General features: G+C 37.0%; 1 protein-coding gene across 1 annotated transcript in view; it reads right to left on the bottom strand.

Moving 5' to 3' along the window:
* LOC134571229 (sodium channel protein type 9 subunit alpha-like) overlaps nt 1–23,693 on the bottom strand; it is a 122,188-nt gene that overhangs the window by 52,726 nt on the left and 45,769 nt on the right. Inside the window, 4 exon segments of the mRNA XM_063429400.1 lie at nt 1,986–2,108; nt 4,515–4,521; nt 9,318–9,484; nt 14,055–14,254. Of these exon segments, the coding sequence (XP_063285470.1) occupies nt 1,986–2,108; nt 4,515–4,521; nt 9,318–9,484; nt 14,055–14,254 (497 nt within the window).

The following is a 23,693-nucleotide window of genomic DNA, read 5'->3' as shown; positions in this document are numbered from 1 at the left end:
AAATGTTTTAAATGCCAATTTAAGTCTTGCAGGTGTTTCTAGGTGGTCATGTGATCTAATTACATCAATAACCACATGTTTTAATTGTTTGTATGTAGATACCCTACAAAAAGGGTTAGTTGCAGATGCATACTGTTTATACTGTCACTTGAAAAGCTTAAATGGCAAAACGCGTTGTGATTTTATTACTTTTTTATTTTTACAGTTGCTTCAAAGTTTGGTAATTATCTTTTTACCATTAGACCTGCTTTTCTATTGATTTTATTTTGGCAACCTGATTTACAGTGAGGATTCCTGCTAGCACTACCGCATTTTTCCATCTACATATTTCCCAGATTGGGATTGTACCACCCAGGGTGACCTCATATAGCATAGTCCAAAAAAAATGTAAGTACATTACTTGCATTAATCTTTACATATATTGCTGTGCACTGAGAACACTATTTTTTATTTTTGTTTGTATTGCATAAACTAGTAGATTTACAAGGAAAACCAACTATATCATTTGAGCGGGGATTATACCACTTCATGTGAATATCTAAGACCTGAATGGAAAGCTCTCTATTTGTGTGTATTTTTTTTTATATATTGTTGCAAACTTTTGTTTTAGTCCAATTGAATTGCACTATTGGTGCTTCCTATCTCTGTTTTATATCTTTTATATTACCGTTGTAAATAACTACACTAAGCCACAAATTCCACAGTGAATCCATCTTGATCCATCATCTATTATCCATTATATATCTTTAACAAGGATTGTATTGTCTGAGACTGATCCAAGTGAGCTAGTTGGCAGCTCCACACTTGAAATACAAGTTTGGTTATACAGAACCATACTTTTTGTGTGTGCGTTGTTGTTATTTTTATACACCACAGTGTGGATTTGGAGAGAAAAAAAACAGACTGCTGTCTTAAATCATCTGCCAGAACAAAAAACTTTCAACATCCCTAAATAGTTTCTGAGATCAACAAACTATTTATCCTGTTATTTACATTTTCATTTATTAGGCACAATCCTGTGTGCTTTGACATTATCATTGTCTTATATTAAGATTGGTTCTGATATTTTCGCTAGGTGCAACCTGTTTTTTTTTATTTTTTTCTCTTTTATATTTAGCTTGATTTAGAGCAACTCGAACTTCGGTTTTTATTGCCTTCAGAGTTAGCTCTTTATCATCCCATATATTTTTTCTATGTATATTAAAACTTAACTTAAAAAGAAACTGGAAAATCAAAAATTGAAAGAATGAAAAAGAGGAGGAAGAAATTAAGACAAATATTGTTTTGTAGAAAAATATATTAATGTGGTTATTTTCATGACTGTTTAAGAACAGTGACTACATAATCATCAGTTAAATGATGAATTAAAGTGGTCATGGTACATGTAGTAGGTATATGCATATATGTATATGTTTCACTAAGAAATGCTGCTCGTACAGAAAATAACCCCTTAGTTGTCTGAGGTGTAACTTCACCTCCAGCATTGTCATTAGCAAGTCGAAAATTAAGTTCCAGGCTAGCAAATATCAATTCTGTGCTTCTGATATCAATGCTCATAGCAAACTGGTGCCAGACTGCCAATGGAAGCACGGCCCCCTCCACTGTGCCGCCCCTGTTCTACCATCAGTAAACCCTCCTCCTCCCATAAGGGGGAGTGATGTTAGGAGTAATGGGGCTGAATGGAGAACCCTTTAATCCAATATATCTGTCTGATTAAATTTAAAAAACGTAAATAAAAGGACACGTCAAACACTGTAACAATATTATTTGTCTATATTTCATTTGTATGGAGGTGTTAAAGAGAAGAAAATAATCAAGGTTGTAATGTTTTATGCAGAGCATATACCTACATAGGATTGTAGTTAACTTACATTTTTATCGCTTGTGAAAAGTTTAAATTTTCTTGCTTATTCACATGAACACAACCATTGTAGAGTCAGAAATATATAAAAGACACACACACATAGACCTTCATTTCTCCTTACCCTCATTCCTTCAAATCTTGACAAGGCCCTTAGAGGCCTTAGTGCTCTTAGTGTCCGGAGTGACTTTATCGCTGCTAATTCAGAAAAGCCCAAGGCAGTAGCCACAAGACTAATCAAAGAAATCTAAAAAAAAAAGAAAATTGATCGAACACTGTAAATCTATAGCATCATCACAGGGTTTGCAAGAGAGAACATTTTATAATAATTATATAAGCTCTAATATATCAACAGTCAATAGCATTATAATGTAAATTTACCCATCGCAAGTGCCTCCTACTCTTGCTGGTAGCGGTACTATTTCTTAGTGCTTCCTCGCTGTTTCCTTGACTAACTTGACAGATGTGATAACATGTATCTTGATTCCAAGGCTCAAGCTTATAGGTGTCATATAATGATATCCTATATTAAAATTGGCTAACTTGGACTCAGGAAATGCTTGATGCTTAAACAACACTTAAGACCATATATGTCTAAGTTCCGGGAGCAGATAGCCCCCACCTAAGATGTCTCTACTCTAATCATTTTGTTCTCTCTTACCTTGAAACTTATTTGTTATGTGTACATGACGCTCATCCCTATGTCTTATCTGTACTCCCTTGCTATTACTGTTCTATGAGTATTTGCACTTAAGCACTTACCTTTTAATGTATAAAACCCAGCTGATGAATAAAACGTCAGAGGCTTATTTTGAATACCAACAGGTGTCTGGTGTCTAATTCTCGCTTCTCCAAGTGCACTTGTAACAACAATTTGTGTTTCCTCTGAATATAACAAAGATCAACATTCTGACCCACAACACAGATATACGTTAATTTAGCTCTATTGGATAACAATCTTCTAGCACAGCTAAATTCACTCCATGCAATGCTGTATGTTAAGTTATAACCAATATGTAGGTATGTTACACTTTCATGGTTCTCGCTGATTGTGTGAGGGTGTTCTGTATGCTTTTCTGCTTCTTTATTTTCCCAGTTGACATTTATTGTACAATAAATAACTCCATAGTTTAAAAAATAAGCATTATATGGATACTTATATGGTTTTGTTAACAGATGGAAATCTGCATGACAACATCAAACTAGGCATGAATTCATTGGTGAGGATTACATGTTACAGTGACTGCATTAATAAAATATCTGCTAGCCAATGCAAAATGCTTGTGAGAAAATCAAATAATGTAAAATATCACTTCAAATACATAAAAAAATGTAGATAAAAATATATGCATTTACTTCAAAGGTCATAGAATTACATTTATGATGATGAATGATGTTTCTACAAGCTTTGAAGCTATTTCTCTAAGATTGTTATATCACAGTGGCGATTTTTTTTTTGTTTGCTTTTCATCCAAGTTTTGTTCAGTGGCTATCCGGTGCCCTTTGTTGAACAAGCTAACCTGCACTGCTTAATTTATTTTTGAACATTTTGGTCTGATGGGTCCTTAATATTATATTATTTGTTTAAAAAGTTAACAAGAGTTTATAAATGAGATACAAGATTGTGCCACAAAAACTGTATATATTATAACACTCTAAATAATCTTCTAAAGGTCTTGTCTTATTTTTTAAATAATAATGAGTTGGTATTTGTATCCCTCTGCAAAAGTACAGGGTGAGGGGGGGGGGGTGAGGTAGTAGAGTCTGACACATTTAGAATAAGCAATGGGACAAGGCAAGGTTGTCCACTGGCCCCCATGTTGTACGTTCTTTCTATAGAGCCCTTTGCTAGGCAATCTAAGGATTTCTTGGTTGGGTAGAATCTCTGTAATTAAATATTACAGTGATTTCTAAACTTGAATATTTAATGCGGTCAAAAGCTTTGAGTGTACCTAGAAAGAATTTATGGGAATTCCACAATACAGGTTTGAAATTCATATGGGGACATAAAAAAACCTAGAACTTAACCCTCATATGAATAGCCAATCGCTACATGGCTGCCTTGGGTGTCAATCCAGAAAGACCGTAGAAGGTCGCCTACCCATGATTCTCAAAAACTCACATAATCTCAAAGGTTCACATTATCTTTCTATAAGAAAGTATAATTTATAGGACTCTGGGCAAGTATTCATAGTTGGTACTATATATGCCTCCTAACTTTGCAAAGCTTCCATTCCCCCTCCGTCTCCCCCCCCCCCCTCTATTACCCCTTCCTCCAAGTTACGTTACTATCTCTTCTTTACATTATGTTAAATCTCACAATGTACTTTATAACATAACTATGCTTGGCTAACAACAGAATTGAATTGTATCTGCACATGAATGTATACTCAAAGTTGACTTTGAAGCACAACTTGAATTTACTTTGTTTGAAATGTCAGCCAGTTGTACCCATATAAACATTGTGAACCTTAAAAATACATAAGTTAAAAAAAAACTAGAACTTCCCATATAAATCTTTCTCATAATCTAAGGGAAGGTGGAGTCTCATTTCCAGATTTATTTGTGGTCACACATGTAATAGCCTGGAAATATAAAAAATTAGATCAAGCTACCTGAACGGGAATCGCAAAGCAATCCTTTATAAATATACAGCCAATCTGGATGATCTGTCTTGACACCTTAGCTTTTAAAAAAAAGTTTTAGAACTATTTCAGTTTATGAACAATTTAAAAAAAACATATGATGTAAAAAAACACCCTTTCTAGTTTTACTTCCATCTTATTGGGGTATATCTCCAATGTAAACCATTGTAAATGGAAATAGGCAGGTTTTAATTATGTGGTAGATTATTTCAAATGAAATAACAGAGATCTTAAATGAAATACAGGGAGGCATGTCCCTTTTAAAAACTGAAATTTTTATGTATTTAAAAAAAATAAAAAAAAATGTGCCTAGTCATAAAAAAGTAGGTACCAGTATCTTTAATACCATTCTTTCACTGGAGGGGAACAGCAATCTCATTTAAAGAATCAATAAGATCTAAAAAAGAATATAAACCTAAAGAGAAACTAAACAGTATTATTAAGTATTATTTAATGGGAACAGGAAATGGGGGATGAGTTCTCAGAGGATGAATGGGCAAGGATATTTAAACTCACAAAAAATACAAATAAATATTTATGATATTTTTTTAAAATACTATTTAGATGGTATTTGGTACCTACTACATTTGCTAAATTTCTAAATAACACTCAAATACCTACCGGAGATGTAATTTAGATACTGGTATCTAAATTATATCTCCTGTATAAACATATATGGTGGGTTTGTATACAAAGCTCTTGACAAAGGCGACGTGTATCGCCGAAACGCGCGTCGAGCTACCGACACAGAGCGGATGATTCTCTAAATACTTTTAAACTTTACTTTGGGACAGTTCTGGGGTTTGACTAATCAAACAAATTTCTTTCTGGGCTCTACCTGTGATTGTTGTCTATATGAACAGGATGCTAGGGACTCCTACCCCCCAAATCTCACATAGCTGTTTGGCATCCTGTTACATATCTGGCAAAACGCTGTTTTCTCTTTGACAACGAGGAACTGTGTTTCTCTCTAAATTTTGCCACAAATCTATATGTGCTTTAATGCACGGGATATTAAAATTGTTGGCATTTCAAAGAACTACTCCTTTTTCTATCTAATCGAAAATAGCTTACTGTATATCTTGTTATGGTATCTTCCTGTCTAATATATAAGTAACCTAATATAAGGGTCTGACACCATTCGAACTAGTGCAATTTAAGGTTTGCTATTCTTTTAGATTCTCTATATATCTTTTTCTGGTTCAGCCTAGAGGAGCATTTAATACATGGGATATCAGCCAAGGCAGTTCCAGGAACCATTTGATCCGCAAGTTGCAATTTGTATACATTTATGGCACTTGGTGTTCTGTGATATTAGTACATTGTTACAATCCCTGGCAAATTTCTAAGACATTGATATTACCCTTGTTATTTGCTCTAGGAACATTGTTTTTCGGTTTAGTCATAACTATTCCCCACTAGGTCCCAATTTTAACTTAATTTATATGTTTGTACGTTTATTTATTTTTTTCTCTCCCCAAGAGGGACCATTAAAGAGTTTTTTATTTTGTTTTCTCTGGCTATCTGCTCATAAGAGTTCCCCTACAGGGTATGTGCAGAAACAGCCTTTTCATATAAGGATATAAGGTCTTTTGGTGTGGCGGTGTGCCTCAACTCTGCCAACCACTAGTCCCACTTTTTGTCTCTATTTCCAGGGGTTATGCCCCACCATATCCTTTAACCACCACAACTCTGATGGATGGATTTTTTGTCCATTCTACCTCAGGGTTGTTCTTCTTGGGTTTGTATAAAATTATTACCACTTAGAGATAAGCCAGAAATTGTAATTGGAAAAATGCTGGAAAACCCCGCAGAATTAAAAAAATAAAAATATTTGGACCTTGTCAGATCAAATAAACCTTTACAAATTATTTTGATTCAGAAGATAAGTATTGCTAGATGTTTGAAGACATCAGTTATTCACTTGCTGGACTGAATTTTTTTAATTTATTGTTTACATCTTTGGCAATAACATGTGCCTAATATGTTCAGCTTATGAAAAGTAATTCAAAATAAATTCATTTATGTGTCTTTTGTAAAGTTACACTGCTGTAAAAGAGACGTGATCATTTCAGATTTTTTTAAGTGTGAGTTTTCATAGATGATTTTGATGGCTCTGTGTTCTATTTTGGAGTGTTTTAGCAGGTTGCTTATTCCAAATACCCCAAAAAGGCATACAATTTCTTAAAGAAGACACCTCGGGGTATTTCAAAAGGTATATTTTGAACCTTAGCATGGGAACATTTATCCGCAGTGAGTTTATACTGTATATTTTGAAAGCTTTATCTGTGCTACGGATGTATAATACTTAATATGTTGCTCAGCTATGTTGTTTAAGTGAAGAAATACTCCTGTATGTACCTTTGCAAGGTATATGTGAACGTTGAAGGGGCACATTTAAAACACAGCCAGAGAGTTTTTTTTAGCAGGTTGCTTATTCCAACTACCCCACAAAGGCATACCATTCCTTAAAGAAGACACCCCAAGGCATATTTTGAGCCGTGGCGGTGCAGTACTCCAGAGATGAAGGCGGTTTATACAGCAATATCTTTCTGGTTCAGAAAAAGAATGAAGATTTCCGCCCCGTCATCAACTTGAGATATCGCAATTCCTTTGTAGTGTATTGACACTTTAAAATGGAAGGTGACTGGTTCAACCGGTTAGACCTAAAGGACCAACTTAATTTTTTTATTTTCGTATTATTTTATTTTTCCTTTTAGGCATGTGGATGTTTGTATTCATCTGATCACGTGTACCAAGTTTTGCATTTTAGGCTAATGAATGGACTCATTTGGAATTTTTATTTTATGTATATGCACCACAATTGTGTATTATTTCTTTATTGTGCTATTTAAATGTATTTGATGATATTTTAATACATTTTGTAGCCTCCAATTCCCTATTTTCTATTGTAGTGTCAATGAGTTATATATTTTAAATAGAGTACCGTATATACTCGAGTATAAGCCGACCCGAATATACGCCGAGGTCCCTAATTTTACCCCAAAAAACTGGGAAAACTTATTGACTCGAGTATAAGACTAGGGTGGGAAATGCAGCAGCTGCTGGTAAATTTCTAAATAAAATTAGATCCTTAAAAAATTATATTAATTGAATATTTATTTACAGTGTGTGTATATAATGAATGCAGTGTGTGTATGAGAATGCAGTGTGTGTGTATGAGAATGCAGTGTGTGTGTATGAGAATGCAGTGTGTGTGTATGAGAATGCAGTGTGTGTATGAGTGCAGTGTGTATATGAGTGCAGTGTGTATATGAATGCAGTGTGTGTATACGAATGCAGTGTGTGTGTATGAGAATGCTGTGTGTATGAGTGCAGTGTGTGTGTATGAGAATGCTGTGTATGAGTGCAGTGTGTGTGTATGAATGCTGTGTGTGTGTATGAATGCTGTGTGTATGAGTGCAGTGTGTGTGTATGAGAATGCTGTGTGTATGAGTGCAGTGTGTGTGTATGAATGCTGTGTGTGTGTATGAATGCTGTGTGCATGAGTGCAGTGTGTGTGTATGAGAATGCTGTGTGAATGAGTGCTGTGTGTGTGTATGAATGCAGTGTGTGTGTATGAATGCAGTGTGTGTGTATGAATGCAGTGTGTGTGCATGAATGCAGTGTGTGTGTATGAATGCAGTGTGTGCATGAATGCAGTGTGTGTGTGTATGAATGCAGTGTGCGTAGTGTGTGTATGTATATAATGCAGTGTGTGTGTATAAATGCAGTGTATGCAGTGTGTGTGTATGAATGCAGTGTGTGTGTATGAATGCAGTGTGTGTGTATGAATTCAGTGTGTGTGCATGAATGCAGTGTGTGTGTGTATGAGTGCAGTGTGTGTGTATGAATGCAGTGTGTGTATGTGTGTGTGTAATGCAGAGTGTGATGCAGAGCCTTGGTGGTTGGTGGGCATTTTTATTTTTTAATTATTATTTTAATATTTTTTTGTTTCATTACATTTTTTTATTATTTTTTTTTATATTATTTTATTTTTTATTTTATTATTATTTTTATTTTATTATTTTTATTTTTTATTATTATTAATATATATACATTTTTTCGTCCCCCCTCCCTGCTTGCTAGCTGGCCAGGGAGGGGGGCTCTCCTTCCCTGGTGGTCCAGTGGATGGGCACTGTGTAGGAGGGGGCTGTGGGGGCTGCAGAGAGATGTTACTTACCTTTCCTGCAGCTCCTGTCAGCTCTCTCCTCCTCCGCCGGTCCGTTCAGCACCTCGGTCAGCTCCCAGTGTAAATCTCGCGAGAGCCGCGGCTCTCGCGAGATTTACACTGTGAGCTGACAGAAGAGCTGAACGGACCGACGGAGGAGGAGAGAGCTGACAGGAGCTGCAGGAAAGGTAAGTAACATCTCTCTGCAGCCCCCACAGCCCCCAGTCTGTATTATGGCAATGCAAATTGCCATAATACAGACAATTGACTAGAGTATAAGCCGAGTTGGGGTTTTTCAGCACAAAAAATGTGCTGAAAAACTCGGCTTATACTCGAGTATATACGGTAACTCTTACCAACTATATAATATTTTTGCTAAAGATATGTGTATCGTTAGCCCTGCTAAATTCTATGCTTTAAGACTATATAGTGGTAAACAGGGGCACCATATAGAGCTTTCCTGTGATACATAACTGCCAAAATGTGAAGATTTTATAACAGCAAGTAAAATATGTGACACATCCATTTGTATAATACACTTAAATACACTTTTGCAATTCTCTTTGCAGGGGCTAACATGGATAATTTCTTCTAAAGTGTGAATATTAATAGATAATGAAGTTTAAATACTTACATTTACAATCAAAAATCAAGCCAACACCAGGCGTTAGTGAAATATGTAGCAAATCCATAGGCCGCCCATTTAAGAACCATTTCTACAATAAAGACGTAAGTAAAGACTTTGTCTGCATAGTCCAAAACAGTTTTGAGAGTTGTATGTTTCCCAATATGAATGTCATCAAAAGCCTGTAAAACACATAAGACAGTGAAAGTAAAGAATTATCTATTGAATTAAGATGTATTTTTTTTTTTTTATTGTTTATTTTTGTTGTGCTCAGTTTAACAAGTTGACATACGGTGCCACGACAGCATACGTAATCACAGTAATATCTCAGATTTACACATATGTGGCATTGAGATAAAGGCACATTTGTAAAGTTTAAGTGTAGTAAAGATAGACAGTTATCAGACATCAGAGTCAAGCATGAAACACAAAATAATAGTCCTGAACTAGGCACGTTATAATTCTGCACATTTTTGTTTTTTAAACTAGGACGGCAACAAGCTAAGCAAACATGGCTAGATGCTCGTGTTGCTGATAAATGATAGGTATTAGTTGGGGACACGTTTTGGTGAGGAATACAGTTGAGTATATCGCCACAGATGGCACCTGAGTAACACATTATATAATTAAATGTAAAACAAGCTTATAGGACAGGAGTATGAGATAAGAAAGGAATATAACCAATAGATTGTCAGGTTTTCGCTTTTGTCAGATTGAGTTGTAGGGTTACAGGCCATCTATAAACATGCCTAACTGTTAGTTTTGTGTCATAAAATCTAGAGTTATGAAGAAAAACACAGCTAAACCCACTGGATCTGAGGGGCGTGTTAGGGATGTTATATAAGATTAGTCGATTGGCTATATAGGCCATATAGATGCCATATACAGGCTATACAGATGCTATACATAGGCTATACAGATGCAGGCGCCGTCCCTATGGCCAGCGTGAGACCTCATAGGATGAAGCAGGCTTAACCGATGCCGGATCTGCCTTGTTGAAGCTTCAGGCAGTGAGTGTCCACCGATGTAGGAATCCGAGCACAGTCCAGGAAGGCTTGCCGTTCGTCTCTATGCTGGTTTCCTCTGGGCCGCAGCGATCCACGATGGGATCTGCCATGTTTGTGCGGCAGGGGGCTAGTGTCCGTCGATGCAGGGATCCAGTCAGAGTCCAGCAAGGCTTGTCGCTTAATTCCCCGCTGTGTTCCCCTGGGCCGCAGCAGTGCGGGATTGATGTAGGGTGAGTGTGGGGCTGACTCCATGGCAGGGGTATCGTGCTTGGCGCTGGAATCTCTGTTTCCCGGCAGAGAAGGTCTTTGCTCAGCTTTCCGACCCTGCGGTACAGCTGTTGTCGGCAGCGTGAGTGGGTCCCCTGCACGGCTCTGTGACGGCGTGGATTGCTGAGGAAGAGGAGGAGAGCTTTTCTGTCTCTCAGCTATGCGAAGCCAGAAGGCAGCAAACACTTCATCCAGCCTTTGGTCGAGTGAGCGTGTCTGTGTAGCGCCCGGATTCCCGCCCATGGCCTCCGCTGCCCTCGTGGGTTGTGGGCCTACGATGTCGCTGTTGGGCACCAGGACGGTCGACCGGGATAACCCCCACCGGTCCTTGGGGGGGGGGGGGCAAGAGCCTTGATTCAGGATTGCAGGCTTATATGGCGGCGGAGGAGCGGCTGCCTCCTCCGCACCGACCACGTTTGTAGGCCATCCACATCCCTCGAGTGCCGTCATTGGAAAGATTAGCTTGTTTGGTGTCAGGGTGATCAGTAGTGCTTCCCCTCTCATTCTCTGTCTTTTATTTGGCGTTTCGAGGTTGTGTTGTGCCCTTAGTTTTGCTTACTTGTCGTGCCAAGCAGGAGCTGGAGCATCAAGCGTCCGCTCAGTTCAGCAGCCAGGCCCCGCCCCCGAATTAAGATGTATTCTGAGATCATTTTCAAACTTTTCACCTGCAAAAACAGGAATACAGATATGAAATGAAAACAACTTAAAGAAGAAATGAAGGTTTATGGAACCTCTTCTAGGCAATTCTGTACATTCACACCATTTTAAAAGGTAAGGTTACTAAGGTTAGCAGCTATCTACCTGGTTCTATCAATGTTTGTGTTTTCCACTTACCTAAAGTTCTGCTTGTGAACTTTCTCAGCTGTTCCCAATATATGGAGAAGGTTAAAATGTACTTGATAGCATACAGTGGAACATATAAATACCATAGGGGATCTATACATTTGCACTAAATACAAAATATTCCTTTAATAAATGGGTGGTGACACATATATTTAAAAAGTAGAAATGAGTACCGTATATACTCGAGTATAAGCCGACCCGAATATAAGCCGAGGCCCCTAATTTTACCCAAAAAAACTGGGAAAACTTATTGACTCGAGTATAAGACTAGGGTGAGAAATGCAGCAGCTACTGGTAAATTTCTAAATAAAATTAGATCCTAAAAAAAATATATAAATTGAATATTTATTTACAGTGTATGTATAATGAATGCAGTGTGTGTGTATGAATGCAGTGTGTGTGTATGAATGCAGTGTGAGTGTATGAATGCAGCGTGTGTGTATGAGTGCAGCGTGTGTGTATGAGTGCAGCGTGTGTATGAGTGCAGTGTGTGTATGAGTGCAGCGTGTGTATGAATGCAGTGTGTGTGTATGAATGTAGTGTGAGTGTATGAATGCAGTGTGAGTGTATGAATGCAGTGTGAGTGTATGAATGCAGTGTGAGTGCATGAATGCAGTGAGTGCATGCGTGCAGTGTGAGTGCATGAGTGCAGTGTGTGTGTATGAGTGCAGTGTGTGTGTATGAGTGCAGCGTGTGTATGAGTGCAGCGTGTGTATGAGTGCAGCGAGTGTATGAGTGCAGTGTATGAGTGCAGTGTGTGTGTATGAATGCAGTGTGAGTGTATGAATGCAGCGTGTGTGTATGAGTGCAGCGTGTGTGTATAAGTGCAGCGTGTGTGTATGAGTGCAGCGTGTGTATGAGTGCAGTGTGTGTATGAGTGCAGCGTGTGTATGAATGCAGTGTGTGTGTATGAATGTAGTGTGAGTGTATGAATGCAGTGTGAGTGTATGAATGCAGTGTGAGTGTATGAATGCAGTGTGAGTGCATGAATGCAGTGAGTGCATGAGTGCAGTGTGAGTGCATGAGTGCAGTGTGTGTGCATGAGTGCAGTGTGTGTGTATGAGTGCAGCGTGTGTATGAGTGCAGCGTGTGTATGAGTGCAGCGAGTGTATGAGTGCAGTGTATGAGTGCAGTGTGTGTGTATGAGTGGTGTGTGTGTGTGTTGCAGAGCCTTGGTGGGGGGTGGGTGTTTTTTTTATTATTTTCATTTTTATTATTTCAATTTTTTTTATTATTATTCATTATTATTTTAATTTATTTAATTTAATTATTATTATTATTGTATTATTATTTATTATTTAATTATTATTATTTTTTATTATTACTAATTTTTTTTTTTTTCGGCCCCCCTCCCTGCTTGATACATGGCAGGGAGGGGGCTCTCCTTCCCTGGTGGTCCAGCATTGGCAGTTCAGTGGGGGGGGGGGGGAGAGGGGGCTGTCAGAGCTGTAACTTACCTGTCCTGCAGCTCCTGTCAGCTCTCTCCTCCTCCGCACCGTCCGTGCAGCTCCCTCTGTCAGCTCCCAGTGTAAGTCTCGCGAGAGCCGCGGCTCTCGCGAGATTTACACTGGAGCTGCCCGAGGTGCTGGATGGACGGCGCAGAGGAGGAGAGAGCTGACAGGAGCTGCAGGACAGGTAAGTTACAGCTCTGCCAGCCCCCTCTCCCCCAGTCTGTATTATTGCAATGCAAATTGCCATAATACAGACTATTGACTCGAGTATAAGCCGAGTTGGGGTTTTTTAGCACAAAAAATGTGCTAAAAAACTCGGCTTATACTCGAGTATATACGGTAGTAAGTGAACATAGGCAAGTCCTCATGTTTCATGATTTTAGCTAACATTTGGCTACATTTGGAGTATGGGACCACAAAGGATAATGAGCATTTACATGCAGTGTTTATTGGTTATAATATATTGTGTTAATGGATCTTCCTGCAAACACAGTGAGTAACTTTTAGTAGTTATGTAATTATTTAATTATGTTTTCTTCATACTGAGGCAGGAAAAATATAATGTATCTGCTGTTAGTCTGTCTTTTTTAATTTTGCTCTGCATTTATTTTCTCAATTGACTCTCTATGCTGTCTGTCTTCTTACTTTGATATGTTTTCCATTCACATATTATATTGTATTGATTACTTCATTTGGAAAAAAATATGGATGGGAGTGGCATCTTATTTGACTGTGGTTTAGGTGCAAATGTCTGTAGTATTTGACTTTCCTACTTGCCATTGCCTGTAGAGCCTATACATTTATATAATTATTATATTTTCTTTTGTATACTTTTAAATGACTCATGAATGGGTCAGTATTGACAGATGTCATAACCTCCCTCTTTCCTTTTCAAAATAATTAAAAACGACCCACATGATAATTCCCATCAAATGGTAGTCTAAAATTTGCTTTAAAAGGTTTGTTTTTATTTAAGACAGAATACACATTTCAGCAAGTGTAATGGAAGTCTAATTACATTTTAGATATCTTATAAAAGTTATAAATATGTTTTTGAAAGTATACCATGTTACCTCTAATTGTTTAAGTCAAGAAAACAGTGTCCATGAAAATGTCCCACCCGTAGTCAATCACAAGACACCAAGTATTGTTTGTTATCAGAGGACAGTAGTGTGTGAACTTACCAGTGCACCACTGCTAAGAAGAATCGTGAAAATGATAAATGACTCAAACCAACTGTGTTCAACTATTGAGAAACAGGGTTTCCTGAGATTCCACCATTCTTTTCCTTTTCCATCTTCAATATTGACCTGGCAACATTTAAACCGTCTTACACAACCTGTAAACACAAGACACGCAGAGTAAGCTTCATGCTGGCTCTTACCTAAAAATATGAGTAGGAAAAAACAGATATTGTGAATACAGTAATTAAAATAGATATAAGAAAGTGGACCGGTGGCTCACAGCTTCAAAAAATGAATACAATGCAATCTATATAGTGGTAATGATGTTCATTTGCTATGAATCTGAGTTTCTGACATATTGCTCTCAGCAAAGTGTAATTATATCACTTGTATAATGACTAGAGATGTCCCGAACAGTTCGCCGGGAACTGTTCGCCGGCAAACATAGCTTGTTCGCGTTAGCTGCGGCGGGTGAACATATGCGATGTTCGGTCCGCCCACTATTCATCATCATTGAGTAAACTTTGACCCTGTACCTCACAGTCAGCAGATACATTCCAGCCAATCAGTAGCAGACCCTCCCTCCAAGACCCTCCCACCTCCATGACGAATAGGGGGCGGACCAAACATTGCATATGTTCGCCCGCCGCGGCGACCGCGAACAAGCTATGTTCGCCGGCGAACAGTTCCTGGCGAACTGTTCGGGACATCTCTAATAATGACACAGTGCAATAAAGTGAACATGACAAAAGCATTGGATAGTTACTAAATTGGGCATTACATTAATTGACCAGTGAAATTAAAATTCTAGGCCAATTTACATTGATCGGATACAAAGTTCATCAAAGTTCAGCTAGTTTTTCGACTTAGCTGTTATGTCCTAAAATAAGAAATCTTCTTGTCCATTCCTGGCAAAGGCCAGTTTATCGAATAACACTGTGTAATACAAATTACAAGCAATAAGACACAAATTATGTATGTCCTATTTTGAAAGGTAGCTGCCACTGTCTGCATTCATTCAAGAAGCCATAGGCACTAAGCACTGTGGCATATATGTATGTTGGCAATGAAGGAGTTAATCTGTTTTGTCTAGGATTTGAATGTGAGGAATTTTACATCTTGTGGTAGATGGTCAGTCAGACAGGTATCTGGGCAGAATTGATGACACAGCTGTTTCTGGGGGCTGGAGCTGGCATGGGATTGGTTGAAAGTTGCAAGCAGTAAAAGAGCGGGAAACTGGAACAGTATAAAAATAAGCAGCACAAGCTTAATCCTGTCAGAGTGGACTGAAGCAGGAACGGTGCGGACAGACCCCATCCACCCTCCCTTTACTTTTATTTAATTGTATTGTCTTGGTGTTGTGAAGCATTGGGGCAAAAGTCATCCTCAGGGTTAAGTTCTGAGGAAGGATATGGTGCTAAATGGTTTTAAATAAAAGGCGGTAAGGTTAGTTATGGCTGACTGGCAATAAAGTTGAAAGTTTTAAGTAAAACGCGGTCAGGTTAGTTATGACTGACTGACTATTTGGTGGTTAATAAAGTTAAAAGTTTCAAAAGTTGGTGAACCATTTGTTATATGGTTATGGATACAAAGTTATGGTTCTAAAGTTGTGGTTGTATGCCCCTAGAGCTTTGAATAAACACCACGGCCAAGCGCATTGAAAAGTAATAAAAGTTGTCTGTGGTGATTGTGTGTCTCATTTTATTTATATGAATATTGCCTACCATACATAAAGAAGATGTTTTGGAGCAGCCTGGATTAGCAACCAAACCATTCCATGGAGATGTGGGACATGACACTTTTCATAATAGAATAGCAATTGGTATGCTCATTATTATTATTATTATTTTATTATTTATATAGCTCCACCAAATTCCATAGTCCTGTACAATGGGTGGACTAACAAACACATAATTGTAACCAGACAAATGGACGCATAGCAGCAGAGGGGTTGAGGGTCCTGCTTACATGCTAGAGGGAGTGGGGTATAGTGAGAGAAAGGGTATAAGTAGGGGTAATGAAATAGGTTGCTAGAAAAGTATTCACTGAGAACTTAGGTTATTTTTGACAGTTGCAGCAGTGCAATCTAGGAACATGTAAGACCACTGAGAAGGGGGTTGCAGTAATCAAGGCGAGAAAGAACAACGGCATGGACCAGCACCTTAGCCGAGTCTGGTGTTAAATAGGGGCGGATGTGAGCTATGTTTTTGAGATGGAAGCAGCAAGATTTGGTGATCGACTGGACATGAGTGGTGAAGGAGAGGTCGGAGTCAAAGAGAACACCTAGGCAGCCAGCCTTAGAGGTAGAGTGGATGGTAGCGCCATTGACTTGGAGGGACACAGACAAGGGTGTAGCAACACTTGAGGGAGGAAAGACCAGAAGTTCTGTTTTGGACAGGTTGAGTTTAAGGAAGTGAGCAGCCATCCAGTTTGAAATCTTCTAGAGGCAGTCAGAGACACGAGTCAAGATGGGCGGAGAGAGATCAGGAGAGACCAGGTAGATTTGTGTGTCATCTGCATATAAATGATAATGGAAGCCAAAGGAGCTGATGAGTTTACCAAGGGAGCCAGTGTAGACTAAGAACAATAGGGGACCAAGGACAGAACCTTGGGGAATGCCAACAAAGAGGGGTTGGGGAGAAAAGGCAGAGCCAGAGAAAGAAACACTGAAAAAGCGCTGGAAAATGCATAACTGCGTGAACTGCATAAAAATATCAACTACTCTTCTTAACCGTTTTTAATAAATACTTTTTTTTAATGAATAGTGACCTATTGTGCATTATTCATTAAATGTCATTGTAATACTTAACAGATCATGTTATGTGAGTGACAGCTGTGGAAATCATGCATTATCCTGCTCATCGTGAGATATGATATAAGGCAGGTCTCATGTGATCCTTCATTGGATCAGTATTGCACAATTTTGCATGTATGAGAATGGTTCCTGGCAGATCAAGCTCTAGGAGCTATAAAGAAGGCAGCTGCAGTAACTGTACAGAAATAGATTCACAACTGAACGATGGATAAACACCAATAAATGCTAGAATGTCCCTCTAGAGTTAAATATCAAGATTGGATATGACTACCATAACCACTGTATCGCTTGTAAAAACCACCACCAGGGGTTAAAGATATAAAAATGTTGAATACTTATTGAAATAATAGAAATGTGTAGGTGAAGCGCTAGTAATATGTGACTCGTGATATCAAGTGCGGAATATAAAGCAATACCTCTACCTTAGAATATTTTAATACAGGAGTCCTAATGGAGGTATGCTGTACCTTAAAGACAAAAGGCAAAATAACCACACATAGTGTATACTGTAATATGAATAAGTGGTGTATAAAAAATAGGGAAATATGCCCACTCACACTTTCAGGAGCTAATTTTGTATTTGATTATTGAATAAATTCATGATTGAAAATTTCCTAAGGAGTGCTCCATTTAATACCTTTCTATGTTTGGCGCTGGAAGCACCCAGGTATTACAGATTACATTTCTTTATTAATGGTGAGTGCCGGAGGCAGGACTTTATATATATATATAGTTGTGATCCTGATGAAAGTTCCTAAGTGAGTACTTCTGACAGGCATGTGCAGGATTATTGGATTATATATATGTATGTATATGTTGTGTAAATAAATATATATGGAGTAAGGATCCAGCATAAGCGTAGGATAGTATAAAGGGAGCAAGTCGGTTGTGGTGTGCCGAGACCGACGATACGGTAGGCCTGTAAATAAAGAGGGCCCACCAAGGAGTAAGAAAGAAAAGTAAATGTAAAGAAAATAGAAAGTGTTGAAATGAGGAGTGGGTGGGACGGTCATTCTGATGCTGATCTCAAGCGATATGAGTCAGGTAAGGGGTGTCCCTTATATAGGGGAGTGAATTAATTTAAGCCCCTCCCACAAATACAGGCCAAACGGCCTTAATACATATATATATTTACACAACACATGAATTTATTAATTCGTAACAAAATTGTATACTTAATAGTTGTATTTCTATAGCATAGTGTTTTTTGATGCACCTTCGTAAAATGATAGATGTGATAGATGTGTATTACCGTTTAGTGATAATTGTCTTGTGAATCTTTTGCTGTATACCCCTACTTTTACCCTTCGTGTCACTATACCCCACTCCCTCTAGAATGTAAGCTCATTGAGCAGGGCCCTCCACCTTTCTGTTCCTGTTCGTCCAGTTCTCTGGTTACAATTACATGTCTGTTAGTCTACCCATTGTACAGCGCTACGGAATCTGATGGAACTATATAAATCATAAAATAATAATAAAAGAATAATAAAGGTGTTGGCGTACATCGCCACCATTGTCAATCCAATTGAAGTAGCTGTAAGTGGTATGTAATACTGGTCCTCAAAATGAAAATAATTAGAGGTCAGAGTTAGTAACAATAATTGCAAAACAAAGTCAATGGGGCACCTTACCGGTATTGGTGCGTCCGTAAGAACTTGGCTCATTGCTTCAACACCCTCAGAGTGTGGGATGATGGTGTATAAACTGGAGACATCCACTGTCCCTAGGTGAACCAAAGTAGTTGAATTGACATGTTAATCACATCAGCAGAATCTTTTACACAGGTAGGTAGTCACTGGCCCTTTAAATACTAAATCAAGCCAGCAAGAAATTGGCTCAAGTAAACTCCCTTTGGCTGATACAATAGGCCATCCTGGTGGTTGGTGTGGGTTTTTATGAATCTTTGGTAAAGTGTACATTATGGGACATCTGGGATACTTCTCCAACAGGTATTCAAACAACGTGTTAGTTATAACACCTTGTTCTATCGCCTCCTGCAAAATGTTATACATCCTTTTCCCATACTGAACACCAAACTTTCCTTTTCCCAAACTATGTAAGCAATCTTGTAATGTTAGTAATATTGACAGTGGGAGACTCTCTCAGTGAATGGTATATATGGTGTCACTTTATTATATTCACAATGATGTGTATAAGTGATGGATGAGTGTGTTAGGGTATGTGGTTCAATTGTGTGTTTATGCACCATTAGATTTGATCTGGTATCACTGCTCTTGGGTGATTGCTTTGGGCTGTTCCTGGGCGATTATTTTGGGCTAATAAGTTGGAACTGGTAATGTGATTTTTGCATCTTGGGTATTTAAGGGTGTTTGTAGTTAGTAACAGGTTTATTTATGAGAGCTCTGCTTTGTGACCCTTATATATATATATATATATATATATATATATATATATATATACATAAATATTAACAAATCTTAATAAAGAGGAAGAATGAGGGAAAATGAAAATAAAACTCCACAACGATAGCAAATTAGTCTTGAAGTAAGAAGATATGTAAAACACAAAAGCAAATAGAAAAGCCAAGGGACAGAGGAATGTTGAAAAACAAGACAAACAAACAAAAAAACTAAACATTTTTGTAGAATTATGATTTACACTACAAGTCAGCAGAGCAGACTAGAAATTTAGTATTAAACCTTTATAATTATACATCGAAAATCACACACACAGCAGACAAAACATGCAACATATTTAGATAAATTCACAATGGAAAATAATCAGGTGTGCTATTATACAATAAACATTACTAAACATTTGTTATAATCATTATCTAAATTCATGGATTCACACCTACACCCTTCTTATTCCACCATAGATTCATTTTAGAACTTCTTAATTGGCTTTAAAAATATCTTAATTTGAACATCAAAATCCCTAGCCATTAGTACAGTTGGGATTTGATTTAGAGAACAGTTCCAATTCATGTAATTCTTACATAAAGTTCTCCAATATGCAATACTGAAAGAGGGAGAGAGAGAGAGAAAGAAAGGAAAAAAAGACTAAACTCCACCTTCCCCTCTCCTTCCCTCTCTCCTCTCCTTGCTAAACACACATACATAAACTTTTAAGCATGTGTCAAAACCCATCCTTATATGTGTACAATTTATCACCAAAGTTTATAATATTTATCTGTTCTATTTTATTAATTAATTCAAAATAGAGATGATTAATCTTATGGCTGAAGTTATAGTAGCTGATACCTTTTTCCATTTGTAGTTGAAACAGTAATTGTTTTTTTTTTTAAATAGCTTTTGGTGGTGGATCACATGTTGTTTCCAATTTCTTGCAATAAAATTTTTTTGCAGACATTAAACAGTGTGTGGTCGAAATCCTAGATCCTAAACTGAAATTTTTTCCAGTTTAAATGTAGGAGAGCTATTTTATGTTTTTTTTTTCTGTAAGAAATGAGTCCCTATAAACATTTAATACTCTAACTGCATATGACCAAAATTGAGAAATATAGGGGCAACCCCACCAGATATGTTTCCTCGTGCCCTTATTTTTTAAACATTTCTAACATTTAGATAAATTCCCAGAGAAAATCTTAGCAAGCCTATTTGGAACTTAATATGATTGTTGTATTATTTTGTATTGTGTTTCTAAATTATTGAGGCAATAGATTATCTTTTTTTATTTCATAAAAGATATGCACTATTCAGAATTTAAAATAGTTAAAATAAGCTCATTTTCCCATTTTCTCATGGCTGGGGGAACAGATTGCTTTAAATCTATGCTTCATTAGATCCATATCTTTATAGCAAACACCCTTTATTTCCTTACCACAAAATAACTTTTTCATTTAATGGTTTGCGCCATCATCTTTTAATAAATGATTTATCAAGACATTTTTAATTCTCAAATAATTCAAAATATTTTGATTTGGAATCTCAAATTTGACTGGTAAATTTTGAAATGCATCATATCATTTCTATCATCATTCAGTGTGGTAACATCTATTTTTGGAGTGTTCCATTTTTGGAGTGTTGGATAAGGTATAAAACTTTCCAGAATTATGATATAAGTGTCCTTGTGTATTTTACCTGAAATATTTAACTCCTTTTTTATAATTTTCTATTGACAATATTTGACAAGGAACTTTTAAACTGCCTTCTGGTGGAATAAAATTACGGTCATTAACTTCCTTCAATAATCAAACCTCAAGATTTCTTTGTTTTATATTATCTAACTGCAATTTATACCATGCATTGTTTGTTGTTTTTACTTTTTTTTTTTTTTTTTTACTTATTAGTTGTAGTTTGCATATGTACAAGCATGTAAGCTAGGTACATTTCCTTTATCGGTAGATTTCCCAACCCTTCCTGAAAGCCCTCCTTTGCTAATGTGATAGAACTAAATCTAGGTCTTTTACCACGCCAGATAAAATTACTAAAGCTTGCTTGAATCAGATCCAGAAAACCTTTTTGGTATTATAATGGGTAACATTATTAACATTGACCCCTTAAGGACACATGACGTGCCTGACATGTCATGATTCCCTTTTATTCCAGGAGTTTGGTCCTTAAGGGGTTAAAAAGATAATCTCATTTAGGAATTATGTATGACTTAATTATGTTTATCTTTTCCCACCAAGACACGCTATATCTTTGCCATTCCTTTAGCTTTTTATTGGTGTATCTTAGAAGGTTCCAAATTTTAGTTTCCATCATTTTGTCAATATTACCCATTATAGTGATATCCAGATGTTGGAATTCCTTTTTAGTCCAAAAAAACTGATGTTTATCTTTCAAAATCTGCAAATCTTTTTCAGCAATGTTTTTAGACAGAACCATTATTTTGTCTATATTTAGCTTATAGTTTTTCGAGCCATACTGTGTAAATTTATTTCCTTCATCAACTCAGGTAATGAAACCAGCAGTTTTGTAATTGTAATAAGCATATCATCTGCATATATACATATTTTAAAATAATCGGTTTTGGTTAAAATTTCTTTAATGAGCTTGTTATTTCTAATATTGATCACAAAGTGCTAAATGAAAATGATGAATAACAGAAAGAAAGACAATTGTCATCCTTGTCTGGTGCCATTGGAAATACTAAACCAAGGTGAACCAAAATCAAATCCAGTAACTCTAGTAGAAGGTGAGGAGTACAAAGTACCAAGGTCTACATGAATCCAATCCTCAGAACCAAAAGTCAGCAACGTTCTATCTATGCACATTAAAGTGGTATGGATGCAAACTCTCATCAGCCTTAACCCTGTAGTGGTAATTATTGCAATTTTTCTGAACTGCAATAATTACCTCTGAGGGTTAATCCCTCATCTAGTGTCTGTCTACCAGACAGCCACTAGAGGGACTTCCGGAATTGAAACAGACTTTTGGTCCGTTATCTGACGCTGGACGTCCTCACGCTCTGCATGAGGACTTCCAGCATCAGATTTTCCTCAAAGGGAAGCATTGACTAATGCTTTCCAATGGGGAGATCCTAATGCAAGCGCGGCCATTGCTGCGCATTAGGTCTCCCATGCCAGCAGATGTCGGTTGGGGAGGAGTGTGGGTGGAGCTGAGCCAGTGCCGAAGAACATCGGCGCTGGACCCAGGTAAGTGACAGAAGGGGTTATCAGCCCCTTATGCAACATGGGGATGACATGACAAAGAGGAAATCTACAGTGCCATAACTATAGAATTTTATCTTAAACATGTAATTATTGGTGTCATGTTGTGATATGCTACAAAAATCATTATTATATCAAAAGTAACATATATATGTGAAATCTATGATTTAATACTACACTTATTCTAACTTATTATTCACACTTATCTTAAACCTAAAGTAAATAAAATGGTGAATTTTTCACAACTTAATTGTTACAAAAAACAAACATAAAAAACCATAGTGTCATAGTCCTTTTAGCTTTTAGCCTGTCGCTCATTACAAACATTAATCAAAACCCTTATTTTACTTAGTTTTACAGTCCTCTACATATCAATAGTGACTTTGACATATTCCACCCCATTTTTTACCATTTTTAAACTATACCTAACTAAGTGTGACATGGACTGTTAATCGCTTTAAAAAAAAACATATATATACACACACACACACATTTGACATTTATAATACAATCCTTCATGTGTCTTCATGCATCACTTACTACATTAACTTAATCTATAGTGTAGTAGGGTCTACCAGCTATTTAAGGGTCGAATTTCTTAAACATGTAATTATTGGTGTCATGTTGTGATATGCTACAAAAATCATTATTATATCAAAAGTAACATATATATGTGAAATCTATGATTTAATACTACACTTATTCTAACTTATTATTCACACTTATCTTAAACCTAAAGTAAATAAAATGGTGAATTTTTCACAACTTAATTGTTACAAAAAACAAACATAAAAAACCATAGTGTCATAGTCCTTTTAGCTTTTAGCCTGTCGCTCATTACAAACATTAATCAAAACCCTTATTTTACTTAGTTTTACAGTCCTCTACATATCAATAGTGACTTTGACATATTCCACCCCATTTTTTACCATTTTTAAACTATACCTAACTAAGTGTGACATGGACTGTTAATCGCTTTAAAAAAAAACATATATATACACACACACACACATTTGACATTTATAATACAATCCTTCATGTGTCTTCATGCATCACTTACTACATTAACTTAATCTATAGTGTAGTAGGGTCTACCAGCTATTTAAGGGTCGAATTTCATATAGCTCTGATCTCATACAGGAAAGCCATTAATAAGATTAAATATGTTATTGATCTATTTAATTGGTTAGATAAAAAAAAAATTCACGCACGCATGCAAACTTTC

Source organism: Pelobates fuscus, chromosome 8 (genome assembly GCF_036172605.1).
Source record: "Pelobates fuscus isolate aPelFus1 chromosome 8, aPelFus1.pri, whole genome shotgun sequence".
NCBI classification, from domain to species: Eukaryota; Metazoa; Chordata; class Amphibia; order Anura; family Pelobatidae; genus Pelobates; species Pelobates fuscus.
This window is presented reverse-complemented; position numbering and strand designations above follow the sequence as displayed.